The sequence below is a fragment of the Nicotiana attenuata genome, chromosome 2 (genome assembly GCF_001879085.1).
Source record: "Nicotiana attenuata strain UT chromosome 2, NIATTr2, whole genome shotgun sequence".
Classification (NCBI taxonomy): domain Eukaryota; kingdom Viridiplantae; phylum Streptophyta; class Magnoliopsida; order Solanales; family Solanaceae; genus Nicotiana; species Nicotiana attenuata.
Genome location: NC_031990.1, coordinates 68,873,063 through 68,885,611, shown reverse-complemented (window position 1 = coordinate 68,885,611; position 12,549 = coordinate 68,873,063). Strand labels below are relative to the sequence as shown.

The 12,549-nt window shown below is 37.5% G+C and overlaps 1 protein-coding gene across 1 annotated transcript; it reads left to right on the top strand.

Annotated features, from left to right (window-relative positions):
* On the top strand, positions 10,090 to 10,593 carry LOC109220696. The gene has a single exon (XM_019385156.1). The coding sequence runs from the start codon at positions 10,090 to 10,092 to the stop codon at positions 10,591 to 10,593; it is 504 nt and encodes a 167-aa protein (XP_019240701.1).

Below are 12,549 nucleotides of genomic sequence, written 5' to 3'. Positions count from 1 at the left end.
AGAACCCTCTGGACATCGGCACAAATAGTGATAGAGGGCATGAGGTTGGCGATGGACCTCTATGGTCAATACCAATGGACAATGTCACAAGCTCCATTGTGGACGTCCAACCAAACTCCTTTGCTGCCTCCCCACCGCTGGAATGCTCCACAAGCATATCCACCTCTCAACCAACTACACAACTATGCCGACCTACCCTTCTACCCAACCCACCACTCCCCCATCCCTTGGATCCACCAGGAATTCTTCATGCATGCACCAACTCCACCAGCCTCTCCCATGAGTCCCTTCGACTCCCTCACCCTATCATCCAGTTCCATGACCAACAATCCTCCCAGTCCAAGCGCACAAGAAAGCCTCACTCCCCAAGAACTAGCTGCTGCACTAGAGTAGATGGGGAGACACACACAGAGGCAGTATGGCTAAAGCGTTGTCACATCTCCATCCTCAAAGAGCAGTACAAAAAAAAGCTGCTCATCTCTTGCCCACCAGAACTGATAGAGTGCTCACTCAAGGTGAGACCCGTCGTAAATCCAGAAGTGGGGAAATTCGCAATCATCCTCACACCCACTCTCAAGAATCTGACCCCAACAGTCAATGTAGGCTCATCCTAGTTGGAGAATCAGCCCGATCTCCAAACTCCCAATACCCCAATAATCAATCCATGAACTTTGTTATTTGGAACTGTCGAGGTGCTCAGTCATCTGACTTTCGTCGCAACTTTAGGAGCATGCTTGATTATTATAATCACACTTTGGTTGCTCTACTGGAAACACACTTAGCTGATCACATCAGCCTCATGGAAGATTTTGGGTTTACGCACTTCTCACAAGCTCCCGCACAAGGTCAGGTCGGGTGAATTATTGTACTTTGGAATGCAGATCATGTCACAGTCAATAACATTGCGGTTAAAAATCAGAAGGTTCATTGCATGGTCCGGGTATTCCCTAAACCTAAACCTTTTTTATTTTCTGCTATATATGCTATCCCTAATCTCATGCATAGAAAGCTCCTATGGCAAAATCTCAAATATGTAGCTAACATGTATGCGGGCCCTTGGTTGGTAGGAGGAGATTTTAATGAAATCATTTCTGCCTCAGAAAAATTTGGGGGGAGGTAATTAATAATGGACGTGTAGACTTGTTGTTATAGTGTTTTAATTACTGCAAACTAGTTTATTTAGGTTATAGGGGCAGCCGTTACACTTGGACTAACAAGAGGAGAAGGGGAGATATGATTCTAGAACGCTTAGATAGAATGGTAGCTAATTTTGATTGGCTAAAATTACACCCAGAAGCTTTCATAAAATACTTACCATGTACTCACTCCGATCACTGCCCTTTACAATTAATGCTTGATCAACCAGCACCTCCTAGGGAGCCCCTCTTTAGATTTGAGACAATTTGGATGTCTCATCCACAATTCAACTCTCTTATTCAAAGCACTTGGCTTCAACACCAACAACTTCTCTAAGCTATTAATAATTTTAAATTATCCGTCAAGGAGTGGAATCATAATACTTTTGGTAACATTTTCTTTCAAAAGAAACAACTGTTGGCCTGACTTAACGGGTTACAAGAATGCCCTCACTACCCAACTAGTTATTTTCTTCAAAGCTTAGAACATGAATTGATTGGAAAATTTAATCACATTCTTAAGCTTGAGGAGGAACTTTAACAACTCAAATCAAGAATCTCTTGGTTACAGGATGGTGACGCTAATACTAAATTTTTTCATCTAACTACTCTTAAAAGAAGACGTCGCAGCCGTATCCTAACAATCAAGGACAATTCTGGTGAATGGATTTATGACACAAATCAGAAAAAAGACACCTTCCAATCCTTTTATCAAAAAATCGTATATCACAGAACAATTAAGCTCACTTGGAACTTTCACTAAGTCTCCTCTATTCTCGTTAACCAAGGAGGATTATGAAGCTTTAAAGGGAACTCTCCAGGAGTCAGAATTCCTTTTTGCTCTAAAATCCTTTAAGCCACTAAAATCTCATGGGCCAAATGGACTACACCCTCTATTCTTCCAAAATTTTTGTAAATATGTGGGACCTTCAGTCATAGAATTCTGCCATAACACTTTTGAACAAAACAAGATCCCTCCGGAAATAAATGAAAAGTTTATTTGTTTAATTCCAATAATTCAAAGCCCTACATCCCCGGCTCATTTCCGGCCTATCAGCCTCTACAATACGATCTACAAGCTGATTATCAAAATTATTGTCAATAGAATAAAGCCCATATACAAAATCATTCACCCCTCCCAATCAGCTTTCCAACAAAATAGGAGGGCTTCAGACAATGCGATCATTGTACAAGAAATACTCCACCACTTTAACACCTCCAAAGCCAAAGGGCCCAAAATATTGTTAAAAATTAATCTTGAGAAAGCTTTTGATCATTTGGAGTGGAGTTTTATCCGTCGTACCCTCATTAACTTCAATTTCTCCCCTCCTTTAATAGAGCTAATTATGTCCTGTGTTACTTCAAGTACCACATCCATCCTCTTTAATGGTAGCCCCACGCAGGCTTTTAAGCCAACGAGAGGTATCAGGCAAGGGGATCCTCTATCTCCATACCTCTTCATTCTTTGTATGGAAATGTTCTCTCAAAGCATAAATCTGGCTGTTGATTATCAATCATGGGACCCCATTTATTTAACCAAAAATGCTCTACCAATATCCCATTTATTTTTGGGAAAAAGGCCAAAATTATACCTCTACTATTGAAAATTATCCACGTTAATATCCCGTTCTACTTTCCGGCTAAAATAATACCCGTCGTTACTAAAGTAGTAGAATTTGTACCTAAATCTAATGTATCTCCTACGTGGCAATCGGGTCCCCCATTAATGTGCCAACCAGACAATAATGTGCCGACTAGATTTTTTTTACCCGCCCCACTTATAATAACCCGACCCACTTTATAATAACTCCTCCTCATAATAATTTTAGTCGAATAAAAATAGCGTTCAGGCACAAATTTCCGAGATTCTCTTTCTTCTCCTTTGCTCGACTCTATCCTCTCTCATCTTCATCAATGTCGCAGAGCAGTACTTCTTCTCAGAGAAGTGTCGATGTTGATATTATTGCCAACCATTTCACATCAACCACTCCCTCTAACCCCGGTAGGAAATTTTACAATGTGCATGGCCCTAAGGTAGGGTGTCGTGTGAATTTGTCTAATCTTTATAATCTTTCTAGCTGTTTGACTTGAAAAAAAATTGAATTTTTAAATATTTCTTTGGCAGAATAATTCATCTGGTTATTTCGAATGGAAAGACGAAAATATCCACGGATGGTTCCTAGCTTGAAATAAGAGGACTTGAAGTCGTCTTTGAATTGCCGTTACGATTGAAAGAGACAAGTTTCCAAAGAAAAATTTAATTGACATGGAAGCCATGAACAAATTTTGAAGATGCTAAAGTCAAAAATTGGAAGAAATGTTGTACAACTAATGATGGTGATAATTGGTTCTGTGGCAATGTTTGTTGGATCTTTGTTGCCTGGATAATGAAGTAGAATTCATTATGGTTTCTTCCTGGTTTAGTTAATTATCATTGTGTTAGTCAATTGACATGTATTATATTTGTTTGGTAGGGAACTAGTTAATTATCATTATGTAGTCAATATAAGTAGATTTCATGTAACTATTTTTGGACTGAATTTTTACCTTTGTGTTTTGGACTGAACTAGTCAATTTTAGTTTCTGTTTTTCTGTGAGATCATATTACCTCAAAGTGTTCGACAAATTTACAACTTTTTAACATGACTAAAACTCGTGGTAAGAATCAGAAATCTGAGACATGTCCATGACTTAATTCTCATGACTAAAACTCGAAATTTAACACAGCAGCAGGTTACTAACATTGACATATAACTGTTACCAACATTTGATACCAACTGTTTTAACATTGTACCACACCAACTGTCATAACATTCATAACACCAACAAACAATAAAACACTAACTCTTACTAACATTGACAACAAACTAATAACACTAACTGTTTTAGTTACATCAACCACCAAAAAGATGCAACCAGCAAAAAAAATGTACTGTCATAGTAGTAATTACATCAACCAGCAAAGGATAACAATAGTACTATCATAGCAGTAATTACAAGCCTTCTAAACTTCAAATTCACAAAAACTTTCCACTACACAAAAAAGTTGTCCACCTATAGTTACACAAAAAAGTTGTCCACCTATAGTTCAAGTCACATTAGTTTTGTGATTTGCCATTTACCCTTTCTTGTCTTCAACTTGTCCATCTTCTCAAAGCTGTTTCCTGTTACAGCTTTCTTTCTCACACCAGATGAGTCACCAACAAAATTGATTGTCCCTTGTTATAGTCCGGTATTGGTCCTTGCTGTCTCATAAGCAGTCTTGTCATTTCTTCAGAGAAACTCCTTGACCTAATTTCTGGGGTAGAATCTGATTTCAAAATCTGGTGGGACAGTGTTGCTGGAAGGTTTCCTTTGGACTGATGGAGTTGCATAAACTGAAAGTTTGAGTCTTATACTGGATGACTTGACTGAACAGTGGTTGCTGAAAGTTCTATGTCCTCCTCAGCTGGTATATTTGCAGCAAGTGGTGACATGGGTTGTTCATCATTACTGCTCTTGAGTTGCTAAACATCTTTGCCTCTTTGCTTGCTTGCCCTTTTTCTTTACTTGCCATTGGTTGCTTTCCTTTAGAATTCTATTTAACAAATAAGGTAAGAGTAAAAGGTAAATAGAATAGGTACATAGGTGAATAAAATAGACAGTTATTGAAAAAAGAGTATTACCTTTGCACATCCCTTAGCATTAGTGACCAGACTGACCACATATGGAACACTTCATTATCCCCCCTTCCTGGATGAGCATCCATTCACCTTATCTATTGACTGTTTCATTTTTTTTTCTCTTGTCTTTTGACTTTAGCCTGCCAGCAATCTTAACAAATTCTGGTAGATTTCCATTGCATAGATGGCTTCAACCTTCCAAAAAATTTCTCCTCTCAGTGGTTGAAGCTTATGTGAATAGGCTAAGAGATATGCCTCTTTGGTGTACCACCAGTGATTTCAGTCAAAGGATTCATTTTGCTGTGTTGTATTGCTTTGATTGCATGAGGACAAAGGATTCCATTAAGGTCCTATGTCCTACATGTGCATCTCTTGTTGACCATATTCACTGTGTGTCTGTCACCATCTTCACTCACTTCATACCCTTCTTGACTATTGGAATGAACATGACACTTGTTTGCAATCTTCAAGTATTGGTTATACAGTTGCATGGTTTGGGGACTAAAGTCATTGCTCCATGACATTACATCAGATTCATGTTCCCTTAGCATGTTCATAACCTTTACTCTAATATCCTCAAGCATCTTGATAATTGGCTTGAATCTTGCTTCCTTGATCCATGAATTGAAGGACTCAGTTAGGTTGTTGTCCACTGAATAGTTCTTGCAAACAGTGTCAAAGTATGCTCTACTCCAACTTTGAGATGGGTACTTCATCAAATNACAGCCTCCTTACCATCTTCATCCACTTGTGCCATATTCCTTAATTGGTCTTTAAAATCTTCCTCATATGTGCTCCATGCAGCCCACCATAAGTACTTCTTATATTCCCCATGTCCCCATTTTTGCACCAATTTGCCTCTATGTGTATTACACAATATCTATAGTGTGCTTCAGGAAGAACCAAGTGGACTGAATCAATCAAACCCTTAAAATGGAAAAACAGTAAAGAAATGCATCAGTAACTAAATGTAAAAGTAAACTAAATGCAACAGTTATGAGTTATGAATCAGTACACTAAATGAAAAAGTAAACTAAATGCAACAGACCAATGCAACAATAGACCAATCTCAAGTTAACTAAAAGCAAACAGTTATGAGTTATGAGATGCAACAGTGAAGAATATAGGCAACAGTAAACTAAATAATGAGATAAATCAATTAAATTGATGAGATTCAACAGTAAACTATAGTAGACCAATGCAACAGTAGACCGACAATGCAACAGTGAGATGCAACAATGCAACTGTGAGATGCAACAATGCAACAGTGAAGATGCAACAGTAAAAAATAAACTTAGGAATTGAAGGGCTCATACCTTTTGCATATCTGAAATAAGTGTGATCCCTTCTCCCATTTTGAGGTCCAATGAATGTTGTAGCAGCCTTAAGAACCAACTCCATGTAACTTTGGTCTCTTTATCAACAACAGCCCAAGCGAAGGGATAAAAGTGCCTCATGGAGTCTTGAGCAACAACTACTAACAATTGACCGTTGCATTTTCCTTTCAAAAAGGTTCCATCCAAGCCAATGAATGGTCTCAACCCACTCTTAAACCCCATTTTCAATGCATGAAAACATATGTAAATTCTTAAGAATCTTCTTTTGCCTTCACTAAGTGCATCCTTTGAAATATTAATCACCACATCTGTTCCAGGATTACTAGACCTTAATTCATTAGCATAAGCCTCAAGCTTGTTGTACTCATCTGCAAAACTACCCTTCCAATATCATTCTCTCAGCTATCTTACACTTTGAATGACTAAAATTGATGTTAAATGCAGCTTTTACCCTTGCCATCATCTCCTTAATTTTAATCTTAGGATTATCTTGAAGCCCTTTCTTAAAGTAAGCAGCTATGGTTTTTGCATTTACCCTGTGGTTATCATATGCAGTATTACACTTATGTTCTTTCTTTAATGTCTTGAATTTAACACCAGGACCTTTAGAGTCTTTGGAAATATGACAGACAAAGGGGTAGTCTTCATCTAAACATCTGTACCTAAGCTTTTGGGGGCAACTCTTAAAGTTGTTTTAACCCATAATCATTAGCAAGGGAATACATGTTGATGAATTTTCTAGCTTCTGGAATGTCTTTGAATATCATGGACTTGTGTAACTCCTTATACTCAGTCAATTTATCAGATATCTTCCTCTCTTTTTGTGTATACAGTCTTTTTAATGAATCAGATTCACTGTCAGAATTATTTGAAGAATCAGAAGACTGACAGTCATGTTCTTCACTGTCATTTGAACTACAGTCAGTAGCAGCATTAAGTTCTATTATGTTTGACTCAATGTGTTGGACTATATTATGAACATTAATACTTAACTCACACTCATCTACAGCAAAGAAGTCAATAACATTAAACTGATCACTAACCAAAGACAGTAGAGTCCTAACACCGTGATCACTTTCTATTTCATAATATCTACCACTAGGCCTATTCACAATTACTTGTTGAACTCCAATAAACCCCAACTTAGAAGTAAATTCATTTACTAAATAGTTATAAGACAATTGGTTAGAGTTAAAACCTTTAATAGTGTGCACAAGCTTCCTTGAGTATAAGACTTGTGGATTATATATCCAATCACCACCATAATGAAAGATTAGATCCAATAAGACCATTGCATATAAGCTGCAGAATAAGAAAAGGGAAAAAATTTAACAAAAAAGTAACATTTCAACCTATATAATATGCTGACAAAGTGGACCATAGAATAAAAGCACAAAGTAAAGACAAATATACATAAACAAACAAAAAAAAGTGGGCTGCCACACATGAAGACACAACTACAATAAACAAAGAGATGATGGGGGACTAAGTATATAAACAAAACAAAAACAAAAAAAAAATAAGAATCTGACCCATTTGTCTCTTAACTCAACACGTGTGTATAAGAAATAAAGGACCAAACACCCAAAATAAGAGCATCAAAGAAACAGATCCAACACAAAGGGGACCCATTTTCTGTCAAATACCATATATGTAGGACCACAAAAATTAAAACCCTAAATCGAAACAAAAAGAAAATACCAGATAGGGATTATTCCAATACAAAATACAAATTCTAAACCACCGGTAATAAAGACCAAAACAAGGAAAACAAATTTAGGGTTAAATCGAGTATGAACAGACCACATGCAAAGAAAAACAACCAAAATCAGACACACCTCCTAACTAAAAAATACATATCTATATGAATCAGTCAAAACCCTAGTCAAAGAAACAAAAAATGAAAACTAACTGCAACGATATGCTTCCGTCCATACCAAAAACAAACCAAAGAAATGACGATTTACTAAATTTAACAAGGAAATAGGTACCTTCGTATGCATCCACGATGAAGACGATGAAGATAATTTTTACAGTAAAGAGAGAAGGTGAGAGATTTTTCTGTAAATGAAGGTGAAAGGTTTTGACCGGGTTGGGAATATTTTAGGGGGGTTATTATAAAGTGGGGCGGGTTATTATAAAGTGGGGTGAGTAAAAAAAATTCTAGTTGGCACATTATTGTCTGGATGATACATTATTATGGGGGACCCGGTTGCCACGTAGGAGATCCGTAGATTTAGGTACAAATTTTCCTACTTTAGTAACGACAGGTATTATTTTAGCCGGAAAGTAGAACAGGGTATTAACGTGGATAATTTTCAATAGTAGAGGTACAATTTTGGCTTTTTTCCCTTTATTTTTTGCCGACGAGATTATCTTAACTGCAAAGATAAATACGCATACATGCCACTCCATCATAGATCATCTAAACTATTTCACGGCTTTATTTGGCCAAAAGATAAACTTTCAGAAATCTAATATTTTCTTTTCTAAATTATGCCGTCCGAAAATTAAACTTCTTGTCACTAATTCTTTCAACATGCCAGAAGGGTGGAGATTTGGCAAATACTTGGATTTTCCAATACTAGAAGCAAAACCTTCTAAGAGAGATTTCCAATTCCTCCTTGACAATTTTAAAAATCGATTGGCGGGATGGAAAACTAATTTTCTAACTATGACGGGTAGAACTACCATTGTCAGAGCAATTTTGAATTCACTCCCCAATCATATAATGCAGATCACTGCTATGCCAATTCACATTATCAACCAGCTAGAGTGATATCAAAGAAATTTCCTATGGGAAACCACCCCACGAAAAAAAAATTTACAATGGTACGCTGGGAAAAAATAACCACCCCAAAGCTTGCAGGCGGATTGGGCATCCAAAGATTAAAATAAAAAAATCAAGCCCTACTAGCTGGTACAGCGTGGAGACTTTTCCAAAATCCCTCATCTCTATGGGGATCACTCTTACTCTCTAAATACTTAATCCCTAAACACACCCATTGTTGTAAACCATCCAGAACCTGGAAAAACATTCTGCACGGATGGTCTGCATGCCAAAATTGCATTGTCTGGAAAGTCTCCACAGGCCAAAATGTCCATTTTTGGAATGATCCTTGGTTAGGTCCTAACAAAAATTCTAAGACATCATGTTCAAGGGCCTTTAACCTTAACGGACTCTAAATATACAGTCGCCAAATTCATAAACTCCAACACTCCAGTGTCCCCCCATCTATCTCTCCAGCTACGATCACATTTACTACATTCCATTTAACATTTCTACCTCATCCCACATTCTACTGATCATGAACGAATAGTATGGGGACTCACAACGCATCGCAAATTTACGGTGCTCTCTTGTTATAAAGCACTTACAAATACCCTACACCCCACCAATAGTCATGGCTGGATTTGGAAACTACACATACATCCAAGAATAAAAAACTTCATTTGGCTATGTGTGCAAAAAAAAAATTGCCTACTAACGCTTATCTACATCGGCTAGGTATCCTCCCCAGCCCTACATGCTCATTTTGCCAAGCTGATATTGAGCACATATGCCATATCCTCTTCAATTGCCCCAATGCTATGCAATACTGAAGCAGTCTGGGCCTTAATAACTTCCCTTCACACTTCCATATTAGCCCTACAAATCCTCATCATGGGATATATTCTCTTTTTCACTCTTCCAAGAATCTATATAGCAAAGGTCTACCTTATCATGTCATCATTGCATATACTTTATGGCACATCTGAAAAACTCGTAATAGAAATAGCTTTGAAAAAACAAGGATATTTGCAAATGTTTTTACAGTTAGACAGTTTGCTACTGAATACTACTACATGACAAATACTTCTTCACCTAAAAAAGACCAAGTTCCGAAATATTTAAAATGGCAACCACCAAAATTGGGTTGCATCCAATTGAATACTGATGGAGTCTCCATAAGTATGCATGGCTTGGCAGGTATAGGGGGTGTCTTTCGTAACCACTCAGGAGATTGGCTCATGGGATTTGCGGGTTCCACAGCGGCACCAACTATAACGGAACGCGAACTTATGGGTTTACTAAGGGGCTTACAAATGGCCATACATCTCAAGTTGCATCCTCTAGAAATTTATGTTGACTCTTTGGAAGTCATTAATATTTTATATGATACTAGAACTGAATGCTCACATCTTATTACCGATTGTAGGTCCTTGCTACATCAGCTATATGATCCTCCGGTGAAGCACACGTACATGGAACAAAATATAGTAGCAGACAGGCTAGCACATTTTGGCTCTAACCTAACAGGGAGCAACATCACCTTTTTTGCAAAACCTCCACCATTCCTTTGGGATGTTTTGACTGAAGACAGGATGGGCATGCATCGACAGAGGCAACCATTCAATCTATCATCAACTTCCCACAAGGGAAAAATGCTTTTGGACACCAACAATCAAGAGGGATAGCGCCATGCACCTTTTGGAGACACAGTAGCAATGGAGCTTCACAAGACCCTTATTTTTGTACCTGGAGCGCCAATAGTGTAATAGCTATTTAAATACTTACTCTTCGGGTTTGTACAAATTAGTTTCTAGGCATAGGGCGAGTAATACGCCCCGGAAACACGCCCCGCTGCTTCACAGCGTTCTCATGTACGTGTTATGTAATTTCAATCAATAGTAGTAATCTTTCAAACCAAATTTTTTTAACAAACTTTACTTATTAAATTTTACAAAAATTGCAAAAAGAAGAAATCGGAAAATATTGGAAAAGTCCCGTCAAAGTTCGAATCTTGTAACACTAAAAATTATATTAAATATTGAAAATAAACTAGAAATAACAAAACACTTACGATTACACCAAACATTAAAATATATAAAAATAGCAAAAACTGTAAAAAAGGCCACCTTCAAATGTGAGTTGTCATTTTTTTCATGATTCTTGTTAATTCTAATAGACATAGTTTATAAACATTTGAAGGAGATCAAAAGTGCTTACTTTTGGCACATTTAAAGGATCAAAATTACTCTGAAAATAGTTAAGGAAGTACTTTAAACCTATCCCAAACATAAGGGACTACTTTGTCATTTTTGCTACAAAAACAATCAAAATCCAAGCTCAATCCCCTAAACCCTGTCTCGACTTACAGTAACTCGAATCAAAAGCTCAGTCCTCTTTTGTCACTGTAAGTCTCTCTGTACCTCCATCTCTGTTTTGTATTTTTTGCTCTAATTTATTCATTTATTTTTTTCACCTGTTCCTTAAAAATTTAATTTAGTGATTCATTCTACTTTAACTGTGTGCCAAACTGTGGTATGGGTTTATTAGTGAATTGGCTGAATTTGATGGTGTGGACATAGGTGTTTTAGTGCTGGGCATCAAAATGTTTAAAAAATTACGTGAAGGAATGAACAATAAATGGTTAATTGGATGCATAATTTTTGGGTGACCAAAATGAAAAGACAATTTTTGGCGTTTGGGCGTGAAATTTGCTTCTAGTGGAAAAGCCTCTGAGTTAGATTTTTAAAAAATTTATTAGATTATTAAAGGTGGTTTTTCGAAAAATAAACGAAAATAAGTCTTTTTTTCCTGTGTGTTCTCTTAGCCAGGTGTTTTTCACGTAAAAATCTCTGTGCACTTTACTTTCAGTATTTATTATTTCGCAAACTGCTGTAGTTAGAACACTTAGAAGAACCAGGTTCTTCTAACGCGAAAATTAGGTACCACACAAATCACCCCCCTCTTGTGTGGCATTGACGTTTAGAACATCAATTGGTATCAGAGCAGGCTATCCTTGAAGAGGTTAACACCTTAGGAAAAGATCAACATGAGTGCACCACCTGGGAACTGGGAAGGGCAATCTACTGCCAGGCCTCCTCTCTTCAATGGCCTCTACTACTCCTGGTGGAAAAACAGAATGAGGGACCATATAATGGGCGAAGACTATGAGCTTTGGGATATCATCACTGATGGTCCTTTAGCCACAACCAAGAAGAATGCTGAAGGAGTGGATGTTCCAAAGACAAGAGTAGATTGTACTGCTGAAGATCTAAGGAAATGGGAGAAAAATGCAAAAGCCAAGAAATGGTTAGTGTGTGGACTTGGTCCTGATGAGTACAGCAGGATTCAAGGCTGTACTACTGCCAAGGAGATTTGGGACACTTTACAAGTGGCTCATAAAGGAACACCTCAGGTGAAGAGGTCAAGAGGAACACTGCTGTATTCTCAATATGAGAATTTTACTATGAAGGATGGAGAAACTATCCAAGAAATGTATACCAGGTTCACTACACTGACAAATGAACTTGAGTCTCTTGGAAGGATTATCCTGGAGGAAGACAAGGTGGAGAAGATTCTAACTAGAGTTTTGCCAATCTCCTGGGAAAGCAAAATCACCGCCATTCAGGAATCCAAGAACATTG

Bases quoted from the DNA above. Each gene is read 5' to 3' on its own strand.
- LOC109220696 (XM_019385156.1), top strand. From the start codon at position 10,090: ATGCATGGCTTGGCAGGTATAGGGGGTGTCTTTCGTAACCACTCAGGA.